Source organism: Thunnus albacares, chromosome 21 (genome assembly GCF_914725855.1).
Source record: "Thunnus albacares chromosome 21, fThuAlb1.1, whole genome shotgun sequence".
NCBI classification, from domain to species: domain Eukaryota; kingdom Metazoa; phylum Chordata; class Actinopteri; order Scombriformes; family Scombridae; genus Thunnus; species Thunnus albacares.
In genome coordinates this window covers 13653497-13671063 of record NC_058126.1, presented here as the reverse complement: position 1 = coordinate 13671063, position 17567 = coordinate 13653497, and the positions used below count along the sequence as shown (strand labels likewise).

At 40.7% G+C, this 17567-nt stretch overlaps 1 protein-coding gene across 2 annotated transcripts in view; it reads left to right on the top strand.

Annotated features, from left to right (window-relative positions):
* The window catches only part of LOC122972517, a 112577-nt gene that overhangs the window by 27912 nt on the left and 67098 nt on the right, over positions 1 to 17567 (top strand). For both annotated transcript variants that reach the window (XM_044339687.1, XM_044339688.1), the window contains exons 5-7: positions 1377 to 1503; positions 1788 to 1962; positions 10726 to 10787. In XM_044339687.1, the coding sequence (XP_044195622.1) occupies positions 1454 to 1503; positions 1788 to 1962; positions 10726 to 10787 (287 nt within the window). In that variant the 5' untranslated portion in view covers positions 1377 to 1453. The remainder of the gene's footprint in view (positions 1 to 1376; positions 1504 to 1787; positions 1963 to 10725; positions 10788 to 17567) is intronic.

Here is a 17567-nt window from a genome sequence, read left to right as displayed (position 1 = left end):
ACAAATTATCTATAAATTCATCACAGCAGATTTTTCCTATACTTTAAAAAAAAAAAAAAAAATCAAGCATTCACTCCACTACTGGATGTGCAGGAATTCTCTGAGATAAAAAAAAAAACAAAACAAGTAACTTGTCACGTCATTTCATCTCAGGTTCTGAATTTTGCAGTTTAATCTTTGCAGTTCGGTTACTGTTTGGTAATACTGGCATATTAATTAATAAATAAAACTTGTGCATGGCTTTAGGTTTAGCTAAATGCTCCGAAATCCCACCCTTACCACACATACTTGTGCAGAGATACACAAATCATTCGGTCTCTGATACAGCCTTAAAGAAGTCTTGAAAGAAATTGCTTTGTATCAGAAGATTTTAAATGATTTTTATAATTAAGATTCATTAGGATTCACTGAATAACAGCAAACCTGGCTTGTTAAGATGAAAGATTTGTTGCAGTGTGTTCTGGGTTTGTAGGCTATGCAGTTTACTGTGGGAGCCCACAGGGTGTGTGTTCACAGTGTTTCCTGGATTAGACACCTTGGTGTGGCCTGTGGAGAGATGTTCATAGTCCGTTGTTCACACAATCTGCCTGCTACAGCTGAGCTGCCCTTTGCCAACAGGCCTGGAGACAGGATGGACAGATTTAGATCCACATGTCGCAGTTCTGTTTTGGTGGAGCTCATCATTTATTGTTTTCTTGTTTTGTGCTATACAGTTGAGGATAATTCTTCTGAGGAAAAAATAAGGATATTCTAGCATGTTTATTTGCCCATTAATGTGTCTTGATGGGTGTTTTAGCTCATGTGTGTGTACCAAAGTCTTTGACAAAAAGCTTGAGCCGAGAGGTGTATGTGTGTTACCATGTCTAATCATTATGTCGGCGGATCGGTTACTAGATAACCTGGCAGTTTGGTTCATAATTGCACAATTCACACAGCTTACAAGGCCTATTGTTTTACCACACACACGTACACACACAAACATGTTGACATGCTCATCTGTCACTAGGAAAACTGCCACAGGCTGTGGCCTTGGCACAAAGACATTCTCTGAGCTGAGTGAAGATGCTTGGAGCCAAGATGCACCCAGTCAAAATGTTGAGAATTTCAGATGCCAGAATAGACAGGCACAGGCGTTGATTTGAGGAGAAATGATGTTGAAGCAAGTGCAACACAGTAGATATGTATTACAAAGATGTTTTCTCTGCTGGTTGGTTTTTACAGCTTTGAAAGGGGGACGGAAAAATACTCAGGCTATAAAACATATTAGAGCAGTGATTGTTGCATATAAAGCTCTAACTGTACATAACACTGTTGCAGTACAAAGTTTTTAAAACATTTTTTTTTTCAAACTATTGTGTTTTTTTTCCATCCGACAGTCCGTGCCAAAAACCCTTCTTGCCTCTAAAATTAACTCTTCAAAAGAGCTACAGCAACGCAGAGCTAATGAGACACCATGTGTGCAGGGTGTGGTCAAGATGGATTGTTTACTTCTAAGCAGGAGCTGTAAGTAGGCATTATTATCATTATTTTGCATCTGCATTCGTTCAAGAAACAGCTGTTGAATTTTGAGCGAGATTTAAAGTGGCAGGGCCTGGAGTTGTTCTTGTTCATTCAGCTAACTTAGCTTTGACATGATGGCTTCTGGCAGAGTTTTGTGCTGAACTCAACATCTGTGACACAACCGTCAGCACCACTGACCAGTCCTCCCTCCCCTCCCTCCCTTTCTCTTTCTCTTCTGTGTTTACATATTTCTCTTCGGCCGTCCTCCATCTTTCCCTGCCTTCCAGGATTGCCCAGTTTTGGGGGCTAAAGACCAACACAGAAAAAGTGGGGAAAACGGGAACCTCTGATGCCACGAGATCACTTTCTTCTGCCAGTAACCATCTCCATCACTGCCACATCAGCTGGTCCCAAGGTTGTGAGGTCAACCAAACATCTGGCCCCTCCACCATGTTCTCTAAGGTCAGTGGGTAGCATCTGTTTATAGACCCCGCCACCTTCAATGTCTCTGACAACGAGGATCATGCTGAGAAAACCAGACAAAATGCTTTGATTAGTCATAAGTGTTGACAGGCAGTAGATCTGATGTAAGTAAACCTGCCACAGTCGGTGCCAAACCTCTACACATTGTATGGAAGTCTTTTTTTCCAAATGATACACATATAGTGAGTAATCACAGATTTGATGCAAACTTCAAAACAAATTTCCCTCGACCAGGTAAATAGGGTATAGAAAAACAGGCAGGCGATATTCTATATTTTAATTGTCAACAAAGGTAAAGGCCAAAACTAACCATGAACTGATCCTACTAACAAGTACTGTCTGTGTAGCCAAAGTTTGATATACAGCAGCTTATTCCTTGGTACCATATACCTCCATTGTTTTCTGAAAATGATTAAAACGCATCAATGCTAAACACATCATGTCAGTACTGGCTGACAGTTTCCTTCATAACCATAACCACGGCCACTTTACTGTAGTTTATTTTGAGTCAATCCTATGAACACAGTTCTATATACTCACTAGAGCATCAAATGTGTATAAATCTGTCCCTAACAAATATAATGTTTATTCCTGTTTGAGTAACATTTCATGGTATTTGTTAGCAATAATGAAAATATAGAATAACCATCTAACCTTATTCTTTAACATTTAAAAAGACATAGTGATTATGCATACATGTGTGATGTCATTATTTCCTCATCAACATATAAAATGACTTTAAAAAAACCCACAAAATAAATACAACTGCATTTGAAGGTCATGTTGCCTCTCTTGAGCTCGTGCTGTTTTATTAAAAACTTGGATGTCAAAGAGCTAATTGCCAAAGCTCTTATAGCTGTTAAATTCAGCTAATTAGCAGACAACATGTTGACATAACTGTAACTAACCTCAGAGATTAGCTTCCTTTTAAGAGTATTACTTTGTCCACCCTCTGTACCTACACAAAGACAAGTTGCTGTAAATATGCTGTAAATATAACATGCTGCTGTTGACTACTCTTGATCTCTATAATGTATTTTTGGAACAAAACAGAGGAGCCGGTCATCCTACAGCTGAAGATATGACAATCAACAAAACCGCACAGTTTTCACTTAAAAGCGATGATACAATGTCCCTTTAATTCTTGTATTACAAGGAAGTCTCTATCTACATTTCTACATCTACATATCAGCTGTTTGGATGAAGACAGAATGTAGAAATGTGAGTTCACTTGACTTATCTGAACACTACAAAACCACTGATGTAGGTGATGCAGGGTTGTGAGCCAGATGATTTGGTAGCAGGCACCTGTCCCTTTGTGTCTGGTCCCGGTGAAGTTTGAGCAGCAGCCGGTGCTGTGATGTCAGGGGCTCTTAGGGGTCAGGACAGGAATTATTGAACAGAGGGTGGCTGACAGAGGGAGCTGGCACTGGGAGCAAACAGATGTTGCAATCATAAAGAAATACACAACCTCTGAATTAAATATGAAGAGCGGGGGCAGAAAGAATGGAGGATGGTTTGACTATGTCTCCGCTTCTTGGGCCAATCGCGACGGTTTGTTGCGAGTTTGAGCGCCGCTGGTTGGTCGGTCGTTGTTGTGACGGGAACCAGGTGAATTATCTCGAATTATGCTGGTTTCTTAAAAAGGACTTGAGAGATGTGACCAAAGGCCTTGAAAATAACTTCTTTCAAGAAGACAGCTGTTTGGAACATACTGTAGATTCATTATTCAGAAGCGCAGGGTCTCAGGACACAGCATGTTATGTCAAAGTGTTTTAAAGCATTTACGCCACAGCAGCTCAGTGATGAAATCTGTAAAAAACAGAGGAATCTGACAGAATGTCCTCAGAACATTGTTTTACCACAAGTGTTTTGTTTCCTAGTCATTTTTACAGGGCATCTCCCTCACAAGGAATTACAAGTCTGTCTGAATATTTGATGGCAGGAGAGGCCTGTGAGACACTTCAAGGTCTCCTCCTTTTAGATAAATCATGTTATTTGTACCTTGTTGACAACTCTTGATTAAAGTGAGATTGTGAAGTGGATCTGCATTTTAAGTAAACTAAGTAAACTTTTAAACCGTAAAATATTATAAAATTTTGTTTAGCATGAAATCATTTCAATAATCATTGCAATAATAATAATAGAAACGTAATTCGGTTTCCACTTTGTCGTCTGTGCTGCAAATTGAATTAGGAGTGTGCAATATGAATAAAATCCTCTATCACAATATATTTCATATATATTTTATATCATGATATTAGTATATTGTGATATCTGGAAAATCAATTAAGAAACAGTTCATTAATGATAATAACCAGACAGGGAATGTGTGTGTTGCTGACAAATCCTTCAAAAACGTTACCACACTGATACAAAAAAATAAAATATTAAAATCCAACATTGCCCACAATGACCAAGTATGCCCAGAAATTTTAAATGATAGCTGCCATGTTAAAAACTGTCCAAAATGGCAGAACATCTAGTGTTACATTTATGAAGGTGTCTCTTTGTTGTAGTTTGTAAGCTGTTATAGCAGCGGCTTTCTCAACTGGACCCGACACCCAACGATTTCTCCCTGGAAGAGTATCCCAACTAGATAAATGCAATTTTTAAACCAATTCATTAACTAAAACATTTTGAGCTTTAAATAAAGGGACGCATATCTCTGTGCATGTATCTCCATAAAGCAAATGGCCTTCTGCCAGTTAGGCCTGGCTCCGAGCGCCGCAGTGTCAACACTGAAGAGCGAGGGCCAGAGGGGTGATGTAAGTATTGATACACTCCTTGAAATCACTCTGTCACCACCAGAGATACCGAGCTGCTGGAGGAACACAATAGGAGGAAGATGATTGTGAATTCTTGGCAGAGGGTCGAGGGATGCCATTAAAAAGGCAAATGCGATTAATTTTTAGTGAGAACGCCCTCGTCTTGGCGATTGTCAGCGGGGTCGGGCTAAAGGGATGTGACACAGAAATTACTCTTCCTCCTGGCGTCTAATGTGACTCGTCACTCTGAGGAAATATCTGGGGGACGGGGAGACTGACAAAAACGCTCTCATCTAATAGACTATTTGTCCAGGGCTAATGCGGCAGAGATCTGGCTTACTAGTGCTAAGTGATCTATCGCTTAAACACCACAGATCGCTTGTGATTCAACACAAACAAGAGCGTTTTATCTCAAATAGTCGCTGAGGGTTTCGTGTGGATGAGGGACAAAAGCAATTTAAGACAAGGGAAGCATAAAGTAAAGATTACAATACATTCTCGCTGTTATGGTCCTCATATTTTGTCCGTGAATTACTTCCTGTTATGTTTCAGTGTTGTCAGGGCTTTCTTTAAACTGGTTTGAACAGAGACAACCTCCCCTGTGGAGTGACATTTTCCAGGCGACACAATAGTGCAGGACACACTTTATCCCGACCTCTTCATAAACACGGCAGGGCTGCAGCACTTCCACCGCTGCCTCTCTCTCTTCCTGTGGAAGCGCTAACGACAAAAGACAGCACACAGGTCAGCACTAAAGGTTATGTCTTTATCCATTTCATACAGTTTTAGACGAATTATTGGTATATGTTGGCTACAACTAATTGGAACAGCAGCAATCTCACCAGTCAGGCATTACCAAAGGGATCCTTTTTACCTTATGCAACCAAAGAGGGATAAACTCATGCATTTGTATGGGTCTAGATGTAGATCTGCTCAAAAGTACAGAAATATACAATAGGTTTTAACTTCTCCAAGAACAGATGAATGGTATGATAAATGCTAACAGTGCTAACATTTAAATTAACATATTTATACAGCTACAACTCAGAGACTATATGAAGTCCACTTCTAAAATCCATGAACTGCACACAGACATAAAAATTACTCTTTGTTTGATATTTGGGAAGAAGAAATAATTGTAAAATACTTTTAAAATACTAAAACTGAGCTCTCCATTAAAGTTGCTCCATGAAAACTAACAATCTTCTAAGTGCTCAATTGACTATAAAAGTCATATTCAGTGATTACAATTGCTTACTCCCTCCATGCTTGTAATCTTGGGTTAGTCCTTGGTTTATATCTCCTCCTCAGGAAGTAAGTATCCCACTGCTACAGGCTGTCAGGACAGCACAAGGATACTGCACACAAAGCTGTAGTTAACTTAGTGAGAAAACCGCTCACGTTCTTGTATCCCATTACCATGACCACCTTGAGATAAATGGCTCTTTCTTCCCTCTGCCATAAGGTTTTATATCAAACGACATGTGTTGAGTATCTGACTGCAGGTTATATTGTTTCTGCGGAAATAAAACAATCACTTCAGGAGCTATTGCAGGTCGCCTGTCTGCGGTGCATAACTGCCGGCCAACCTATACGCTGTGTTTATAGATGTAAGGAAGAGGACAGTGGCAGGTGACAGGTTAACTCTGCTGTGTAAATTCCTGGGCCGTGTATGATGTAGCCCGTGATCCTGCGGTCCTTGATTAGATCTGAGCTAGTAAATATCCTGTGATTAATCAAAAGGGCTTGTTCTGCATGTAGCGTCCCTGTGTCACCTTCACAGCTGGGGAGCAGGGCTACCTTGTTTACCGCACTCCCCCCACCGTCTCCTCAGACCCCGTCCTTATTTCAGCTCAGCTCACAGAGGGCCAGTATATATAAGGTTCCTGCAAAACCCAATACTATAGACATGATTGACATTGTAAACCAGCGGTAAACCGGAGAGATTTTTGTCATATATTGTGCAAAATAATTGGCTATTATCTCAGTTTTGGTAGTGTGTCAACACTTAATTTGCATCTGGGACATGCAATATTTGGTAAAGTGCTTTTGTGATTGTAGTGCTCCTCTGTGCCATACAGTAGACCTCCCATATTGTCATAAAAACACATCACTGAGTCACACTGTTGCACTGGCTGACATGTTCCTTCATGGTGATGAACACGGGCAGTGTATCTTATTTTGAGTAGAACACATATGCACCGTTCTGCTACAGTAAAGTATCACGTGTATTAATCCACACATAAAAATAGTGTATCTTTGCTGTAGAGCTGCAATGATTAGTCAGTTAATCGATTAGTCGATTTACAGAAAATTAATCTGCAACTATTTTGATAATTGAATAACTGTTTTAGTCATTTTTTTAAAGCAAAAATGCCAAATGTTTGGTGGTTGCTGCAGGATTTTAAGCTTTTCTGTGTCTTACATGATGGTAAACTGAATTTCTTTGGATTTTGGACTGTTGATCAGACTGAACAAGGCATTTAAAGACATCACTGTGGGCTCTAAGAAATAAAATCAGGCATTTTTCGCAATTTTCTGACATTATATAGACAAAACAATTCATCGAGAAAAAGTTGCTGCCCTAGTTCGCTAAAGACTACAGTATCCAGCTGTGTTTAAAAACAAAAAAAACATGATACTATATGTGACCTGTTTTCAAGATTTATATTGTCATTATGAACAAATGCTCGGTGCTGAGCGACACAGAAGGGGTAGAGAAGTCAGAAAGTATTGAGAGAGTGTCTAATGCCCTGTTGGTTTTGGTTTTCTTATGGGATTTGTTGACAGTAAGAAACATAGAATAATTCCAGCCTCGTCCTTTTTAATTACAAAATTATTAGCACTCAAACAGAGAATATCCCTGGAAACAGATTTGTTACATGCTCGTTACATCCATGAAACATGTTAAGATGAAGGCCAACATGATAATGGGTGATTATAGTAATTAATAGACTGAACTAATTACTTTCGCCAGTAGAGATTCATTTAAAGCAGAACGTGGTGCGTCTTTTGAGCAGAGCTTGTCCAACTGAAACTTGTTTCTAATTAACCATCCCGGTCTGCTGCCTTTACAGTAGCCATCACTGATAACTGATGTCATTTCAGTTACTTCCTTCCTGTTCAAAAAAAAACATCCTGTGTGGTCTTTACGCTTGTTTTTCATCCCCAGAACAGTTCACTTGGAAAATGCTTTCCGATGTCCTGACTTGTCAACACAGTCTTGTGCGAAGAGCGTGATTTCACTGATTGCTGTCCCCCTTTTCCATGATGACCCTTTGATTGTCATGCGAAGACGGTGTATGGGACACGCATGTCATGTTAATAAAGACATTAAACCGCATGTATCTCTCCACCGTAGAACAAAGTCCGGACCTGTCTGGGAATATAGATCTCTAATTGCTTTTGCGTGGTGGTGCAGCAGAATTGTGCTTCCCAGATGTCACCTCTGCCAAACCCCAGTGCACGTCACTGTCAATAGGCCTGGGAAATCTTCCTAACAAGCTTGCGATTACATAAATCTATAGCCGGACTAGCGCGAAAGAGACTGAGCAACTTTCAAGGCGACTTCATGTTTGATGCTCTGGGGGTTGATTGCATTTTGAAAAAAAAGGGAAACCCACTATATTGGAAATGTGTCCAAACAGTCTAGGTTTGCTAATTTTGTCATAGTCAATTTCATAGCTCGGCCGTGAGAACAGGCGGCGATGGAATGAAGTTCCTGAGTGCTTTGCAGAGGGGCGTGAGTGGGTTTGACAGGCCCAGTGAAATATGCTCCACTCTACCTTTTTTCATTACAGGAGCAGGGACCAAAAATGCAAATCTGGGGTCCTCTCTCAAGAGGTCATTAGAAATGTGACATATCAAACAACCGGCTCCAAGTGGCAGACAAAATCTTACATCATTGCAACATAAATGTTTTCATATTTTAATTTTGCTATGATATTATGTCTTTTCAAACTCACATTTTCGATAAAGCGCTGTTTTGTTTCGAGCAGCTCTCTAAGGTAACTCTTTTGACGGCCTCAGCGTTCACTTTCAGTGTTTTAATCTGGCAGAAATCCTTGATCATAAGAATAGTAACTACATCCTAAAGAGGGCGACTGATAGACTGGATCTGTCTCATGGCCTTCTCTGAAGAGGTGATGAATTGGCTTAATGGTGAGTAGACCAGAGAGCCACGCTGAGGGGGAGGAGGGGAGGGGAAGGGGGGGGGGGAAGCGGGGACATTAAATGACATGGTTTTATAGCCTATCAGCATTGTCATACCCACGCTGTAATTTTAGCCTCTTTTTTTCTGCACCATAAGGCGGGTTGTATGTGAGGCCTTAAGCTCGGTTAAACACACAACTCTCTCATACCTGCTACCTCATGATGCTATGTGTCATCGCGAGTAAAGCAAGTTGACGTACTGATCGAAGCTCTTAACCATGTGCGCTATTTGTCAAAATTTAGACCTCAAGAATACTTTTATATATGCCGTACTGATTAAGATAAGAAAGCCAAATAGGAAATAAAGTCTTGGGATTTGTCCAGAGCGGTTTTGAAGATGCATATAATAAGATCACGCTTATTTGAACCCAGTCCAACATGCACACTAGGAGCCATAAACGGCGAGATCCATTAGGGTGATATTCTCCTTGAGTATTTACCAGCCTGTTTTCAACACAACTCATTATTTGTGATAAATTAGCAGGCTGATTATAGTGATATGCTCTAATTTGTAAATGAGTGGGGTGCACCTGTCAGTAAGACTCATTTGCTAATAACGACCATCCACTGAATAAGTAACGACCTTTCTAATTTCAGTTGACTCCTTAACCGTCTGGTTTGTATTATTCTGCCATTTCATTTTGCTGCAGACAGATTCCTTCTTTCAGTCCTTGCTTATTGGCATTTCTCCCTCTGTATTTAGTTTAATAGTTAGGCGATTAGAACTGAAACGATTAATCAATCGATTAGTTTGATGGACAGTTTAATCAGCAGCTATTTTGATAATCCCTTAATTGTTTCATTGTGTCGTTTTTCAAGCAAGAAATGCCAAACATTTGCAAGTTAGTCTCTCAAATGTCAGATTTGATGCTTTTCTTTGTCATATGTGATACTAAACTGAATGTCTGTTGAATCCGTGATCACCACAAGCTCCTGGAACTTTTCCTGACATTTTATAGACAAAAAGATGAATCACTAATGAAAATAATCATTAGTTGCAGCACTACAGTCGACATCGATGAAAGTACTTTTTTCATGCTGAGATTATTTTCCACAATACCTTAATGCAACTCAAATATTTGCCATCTAAAATCTGATAAGAATGGTGAAAACATACTGTATGCCTAAGAATTATTTGACCAAAATTTTACTGTCTTTTAATACTGAACATGGAAAGCGTAGAAATCATAAAACCTGAGGGAACATCGAGAGAGAAGGAGCAGCAGGGAGGGATAACTGGTTTCCCATTAAAAGATACAACCCCGTTACTTTACGAAGGCCTCACTGTAATACAAGACATGGGGGGTATGTGACCTTCAGCCATTAAAAATCCTGTTAATTGTCTAATAATAAAATGTTTTTATTGTGCAAAAACCCTTTAGTATAATTGAATTCCACTCTGCTTTCGCTCATCTTTTTTTTTTTTTTTTCCTTTTTTTATTTCTCTACTTTCTGCTGAGGCTGTGAATCCTCACCATTACTGGTCATAATGATGATACGGGAATGGTTTTTCCAGGATTGTTGCTCCATCCTCACATCCTTGCAGCCACCACCCCACTCTTCTCCCGGCAAACTTTACATTTAAACCACTCTCATTACAGCGCAGATTACAGAGGCCTATTGGTCCTCATTAGCGCCCACTGATCCTTGGCTGGGCCCATGTCCTAACATCTTTTAATTAGCATTCTGGAAATCTAATCAATGTAATAACTCAGATTAATCTCCCCTTTTGCACTTATTTTCTCCCACTCTTTTATTTCAGGATGTTCTTGGCTCGAAGGCTCAAAGGCTGATTGAACGTGGGCTGTTTTTTGAGCCTGCCAGGTACGTGACATGAGGGGTGTGGAGACCTTGATGTGCTCGCAGTTGAAGGGCAAACTGGATCACTGAATGGATTTGATTGCAGTCATTTAACTCTTAATAAAACAAATTATACTCCAAAGCACAAAAAAAGATACTTCCTAACATCTAATTTATACTGTAAGGGTGCAGTCTGTGAAAATGTTAGTATGTTAGTGACAGATGTAGACAGAGGGTAGAGAGTTTTTCTCTAAATGCCCTGTAAAGCCTTCAGTCCCCAGCCAGGCCCTGTGGTGTGATATGAAGTGAAAGCCAAGGCGGGGTTTGGCACTGGACGGCCATTTTGTGTCTGGTCTGATGCATGGGTTCACTGGGTGTCACTTTGGCTACATATCAGAGTCAGTGGTGGCGGCAAGCGAAGCTGCAGGTCTCATTAAAGCATGTTTACTGCAACAGTTGCAGGGTGAGCAGAGAAACCGGGAGCCAATGTGACTTTTAAAGACACATTTACAGAAGGGGGGATGGCTTCAAAATTCAAATTCCAGATTATTAAATCATATTGTTCCCATGATGGGTGTAATATCTTGAAAACACAGATACCAACGTTCATTTCATCTGCTCGTAATAAAGTAGGGAAGGACACGTGCTATTAGACAAATGTGACTTGCATCCATGTGAGAGGAGGCCAGTCTCTGCCAGCCCTAGTATTCGTACACCTTTGTGTACAGTAAAGTGCTGTTTCTATGCCAGGTATCCAGGGCAGACATTTTGGCGCAGCTTTGGCAGTACAGACAAAGACGCTAGGGTGTGATGGGACACCAGACCTGCCATTTCCCAGCAGCACTGGCATGCCTCTCACTGTAGTATGATGAATGGTTACACATGCACGCCACACATATGACGCATACGTACACACTCGCTCGCTTAAACGCACACATGCAAAAAAAAAAAACACATACAAGCAACCCCACCTCGTCAGGTCAACCAGGCTTTGGCATTGCATGGCATCACACACACAAACACACAATAACACAAAGACAGGCAGGTGTCCTTACTGTAGCGCTGCAATATTCAGAGCCAGGTGTTGGAGGAAGGGGGGAATAAGGTTGTGTTTATTAGCTGCTCCCTTGGTGTTCTCTAAATTGCCTTGTTTGCTCGGCACAAGCACACAAACAGATGCTGTCCTCTCTGCTCTGGGTAATTCTCGGGGTCTCTGGGTATTTAGTGAAAGGCCTACCACACCACACACGCAGACTCATTTGTGCTCGTGAATACGGTCTAGGCATACAAACGCACACATCAAAACCAGGCAACTTGGAAAAACACATTGGCGCGCTTAATTTTGCGCTGACATTCTGCAGCGACAGACAACCTCGCAGAAGTACAGTCTGATTTATGCAAAGAATAAGACATTGTCTCTTCACATGAGTAACTGGAGTACCCCATATAGCAAACCTCACAGTCCCTAACCTTCTCAGCGACACAATTTCACTCTTATTAAGAAAATCTGCATTTAGGAGGTACCAATGCTATCAGTCGAAATTAATCTGCTTTGACTGATCCCTAATGTGACCACAGTCATCGAGTAATTATTGTCTGGATGGCTGTGCACCAGCCTCATAACCACTGTCCTCCGCCTCCCACCCCCCCCCTTCCCCTCCCCTCCCCTCCCCTTGTCTTGGTGTGTGAATCCCTCTGCAACTGGCTGGTTACAGTGGGTACGGCAGGCATGTCATTTAGCGCTTGATCAGTGAGTCGTGATTAGCCTGCCCTGTATTATTGTGATTAACGTCCACTCAGCGGACGACTGTCCTGTTGTCACCAGTGATGCCATGTGAGATCTTGAGACTCCGGGACGAAGGCCAGCGGAGGAACCTGGTAGTATGGCGACAGAAAACTGCTCACTCCGATGATGGCTGCTTCTCTAAAAAATGCATGCACACACACAAACACAGACACACACACACGCGCACTTCCACTGCCTCATGCTTCTTTCTTAACTGTCAGTCAGAAAATCTAATGCATGTAACGAGTGCAGCGCTCTTTGCCCGTGCAGCTATGTTTTGTCTGTGTGTCCGCTCGGATTAGTTAACCCGCTGCAGCTTGCGTGTTGTATAGTATTTCCATCAGGCTGTGTACTGAAAGCCAAAATCTCTTCTTTCCACAATGGTCCGTTTCCCTCTTTCAGCTCACACCTCCTCGACCAACAAAGTCGATTTGACCGCGGCTGATTATAGTAACGAAGGCAGTCCAAGAGAATATGCACGTTCTCACTGTACGTCACATTAGATCACAGCAAAGGGGGGGGGGGGGGGGGGATGCGGCGAGCTGACCCCCGTCTCTTCTCCTCAGACAATTGGTCGCTTACACACAGGGAAGCTTCTGAAAACAGGCCTGTGGACCAAACTGTGGCTGAGTAGTGCAGCTCAGAGAGAGAGGACAAAGAAAGATGACCAGGGGAATTTAGGGGCTCAGTTTAAACACTTAAAAACTATGTAAAAATATGTAAATGTGGAAAAATAAACTTGTTTTTTACTTTAAAATATTTGCAATGCTGAATTTATGTATTCCTCAGGACTGCAGATCAAAGTATCTTGATTTATGTTTTTCCAAAAATGCTGATTATTTTTATTAAGGCATCTTTTTGTGCATGAGCCTCTGTATGTGTGTTTCATTGCATTGTAATTACTCGCCTAAACTCCGATCCCCTTCTCATGGCTCTTGTGCATCCGCCGGTGGAAAAGAGTCAGTTTTGATTACAAAGTAAACGCTGCAGCATCAGACAAGGTGGTGGGGGGGGGGGGGGGGGGTTACATGCTGATATGCATTCTATCAGGATGATTTATGCAAATTATGCACATTATTCCCGCAGGAATCTCTCTTCTGAAAGTGCCAGGATAAATTGCCGGAAATTAGCCATAAAATTCACTGTGCAGGGAGTGTGAGGTGAAGGCCGCCGAGGAGCCAAGGACATTGGGCCGCCGTGGTTACGCTTGGCCTGGCCTGCCTCCCCCATGCTTGGCATTCATGGCTGTTAAAGACCTCTGCTCAGACAGATACACTGAAGCCTCGAGTAGCACTCAGCACATCAGGAAGATCAGCCAAGCAAGTGTTACACTAACGGCCGGGGCTTCATGCTCTAGTAACATGACAGATTTTCAACAGAGGGAAGCAGATAGTTATTTTTTTTTCTTTTACATATCTACATATTGGATTGAAATACATTTTAGAAATCCTTCAAATTTCTTTGAAAGGATGCCGTTGATGTCATTCAGTGAATAACCTCAAATCCAGTTAGTGTTTAGATTGTTTTTATGTATTTTTATGCCTTTGTTTACAATGTAGTTGACCTTGTTCATAGTACATCTTAATCTTCAGATTACATTGTAATCAGAAACCTGTCCAGCAATCAGGTAATGAATAGTTGTTTGAACAACACGTAAACAAGTAGCTGTCAGTATCACAACACACAATTCAAGCTGTATTAGACGCTGTCTGCTTTATAGCTTTACCCACAACTGTGTCCTCTCTGTTGGTCAGACCTTTCATTTGTCTCATGAGCTCTCTGTGTGTGTGTGTGTGTGTGTGTGTGTGGGAGGGAAACAAAGGGAAAGAGAGAGAGAGAGAGAGAGAGTGTGTGTGTGTGTGTGTGTGTGTGTGAAATGAGCAGTGAGTGATTCACACTGTTATTGTGTCATCTTCATGTCTTTATTTCAATGTGGAAGCCAGAGTTAATGAATATCAGAGACTGGAGATGAAATCCACCTCGCTTTGGTATTAATGAACCCTGAGAGGGTCAGGATCTGCATATTGATCAGGCTAAGTGATCCCCATGTCTCTCTCACTCACATACACACACACACACACACACACACACTACATGCTCATGTAAACATACACAGAGCACATTTACAGAGCAAATCCAGGTTAGAGATTTATATTTTAAATTTGGCCAAAATCATTTTTTCTTTTCTTTTAGTTGCAGTGTTGTAAATGTATGTGAGTACAGCAGAGTGTTGTGCTGGTTTTTTTTGCCTGTTCACATGATGCAGGGAGGCTGCTGGGTCACTGTGAGCTCTACATCCACTCTAATCAAACAGTAGCACATTATCTGAATGTTAAGGTCATAGAAATGGAAAGTTCACAGCTGTCCGGGTAGCCTTGAATAGCCCGTGTACAGACTAAAATAGTTATTTTGGTGGTGCTGTTACATTAAAATCATCACAAGGCCTGTTTAATTTAATTATCTGATGTGAAAATTAGATAATTTTGTAATAACACTTATGAATTGTATAGATATTTTCATCAATTTGTGGACAATTTAAGCAATTTCTGAACATGCAAACTTCTAAGTTGAGCTAGCGGATGAAAAACAAATCAAATTTTATCACTACAGCGTTCATAATTTGATTTATTTGGTACAAATATTTGTTCAAGGAAAGCACTCTACTCCATTGCAGCGGTTTTTGTTTGCTCAATCCAGAGTGAATTGTTGTTGCCAAGTAAACAACCTGTACAGCGACAGTGCCCACTCTGTCCACAACAACACCACAAATTACTACGCTCTGGCATGAAACGTTTTAATCCCCCGAGGAATAAAAGAACATCAGATTACGGCACAAAGACAGAGCCATCGGTAAACAGGGATTAGGGGATTGGGACTTTAATCTGATTAATATGGAGGCAGTTGGAATATTAGAGATGTTACTCAACAATTGTATTTGGGATGAGAGGATAATCACACATTGCTACGTCATTTATTCTACCCTGTTAGAGCTTTCAGAGCTAAACACGCCACCATATGTTTACCTGACCTCAAGGCTGCCTCACAGAAAAAAAAACATTCCCACTATAATGAATTAGGAGCTCATTAGGCAAACTGAAGTACATACAGTTAGAAATGTACAGGTAATTTCACTGAGCGTTGTTATTGCTCCAAGACAATTGGCCTGAATGGAGGATTAAACGTTTATGTACTGTAGATATGTTGTTAAACTTGAATAAAATGAAGTTAAAGTCAGATTTTTCTAAGTTAAACACTGAGAACTGTTAACTGGTTTTTGAACTTACCAAACAAAAACATAACCGTACACAGACAGACAAAGAAGAAACAGATATGACTGTACAAAAACAAATAAAGAAGGAGGGCTTTAAAGATCAACATAGGTATTACAATGAGATGTGTTTACAGATAATGATAAAGATGATCGTAACATTGTCATCTTCAATGGACGAGTCAGAGCTTAGTGTTTGCATAACTCAGAAAGTCAACCATATTTTCTTGAATTTTTCAAGGGATCCTCTAATTTAAGGTGCTGCATTACTTCCCTCGACCACAGAATGACAAGTAGGTTGTGTCCAGTTCATTAAAACCTAATAATGTTACAAAGGTTGTAACTATATATTTGGCTCCAGCTAAGTGGCTTCTCTTGCTCTAGATCCCAAATATTCCAATCAGAGGATCCAGCAGTCCAAAAGTATCTGACAGAGTTTGAAAATAGAGCAGCAAAAATAGATAATGTAAGACTAATTACAAGAAACCTTTTAGACAGTTAAACTTTGGACAAATACAATTAACAATGCACCTTGAAACTGCATCAGGCCATGTCTAACACAAGTTGAAGCTCTTCCTGTCTAATTCCCATACAGGTTTGAAAATATCTAATGAGGGATTCTGAAAGTTGGACTGTTGATCATAAATAGAAGATATTGCTGTGCTGGCTGAAGGGTCTGGTAAAAACAAATAAATTCCATTTTAAAAAAATTAGGTGATGATAATTTATATTTAACAAAACCACCGACCTGAAGAAAGAATCAAGTACGCTCAAATATGGGGAAAGGGTGACTCAAAACTTGTTATGGTAAACTGGTAATGAAGATTAGTAAATGGGTTTATACTTAACATAACCAGAATTGACCTCTGTTGTTTTACAGTTTTATTAGCCAGCACTGTGTGTGTGTGTGTTCACAACACAAAGACAACATTATGCATTGCTATCAGTGGCCTGACAAAAGTGAATTACCACCCAGCAGTTGATTTGGTGCCTCATCCAGTGCAGCACATATATCTTTATACACTGTGTATGACACAGCATGGATGAATCCATTGCCAGAGTTTCCCCTGTTACTGATATGAAGAGGACATTTCAATTCAATGCGCTTATGTATATTTTGACTTTCGTGTTTATCATCCTTAGCATACATCACATCCGTGTTATGAATAGACACCCTGCTGGCCCTTGATATGGTAAATTGGACATTTTATGGTTTTTGAAAAGGGGTGTTTTTTATCTTCCACTTTTATTCATGAGCCCTGAATCTCGCTGTAAATGCCTTTAAGACAGATTCAGCTTTATTAGACTCATGAATAAAAACGATGTTGCCTAGTATGACTACTGACTGTAGTCGGTGGCCACTGATGAAAGCTTGAGCCTCTTGGTTTTTCTTTTCCATGACACTTCTGAGCGTTGTATCATCTCCCAGTCCAACCCACCGACATTACGTTTCTCTTGTGTGTACATGACATTTCACCAGCTTGGAACGATGGCAGAAATACCATCAGTTCCCTCATCAAGAGGAATATGATGGCTTTCGATATTCGACGTCCCACTTAAATCATGTGATACTTCACCTAAATGTTGTCATCCCCGTGGTCCTCTTTAAAATCCCCTCTGCTCTCTCTTGTTTAAACAGATATTTGTGCGATGGTCTGTTTTCCTTTGGATGCTGTGTTCTGTTTTCCACACACATATGGCTCTGTCTCACCCCTGGGGAATTTCCTCTTCTGGGCTAATGTGAATATTA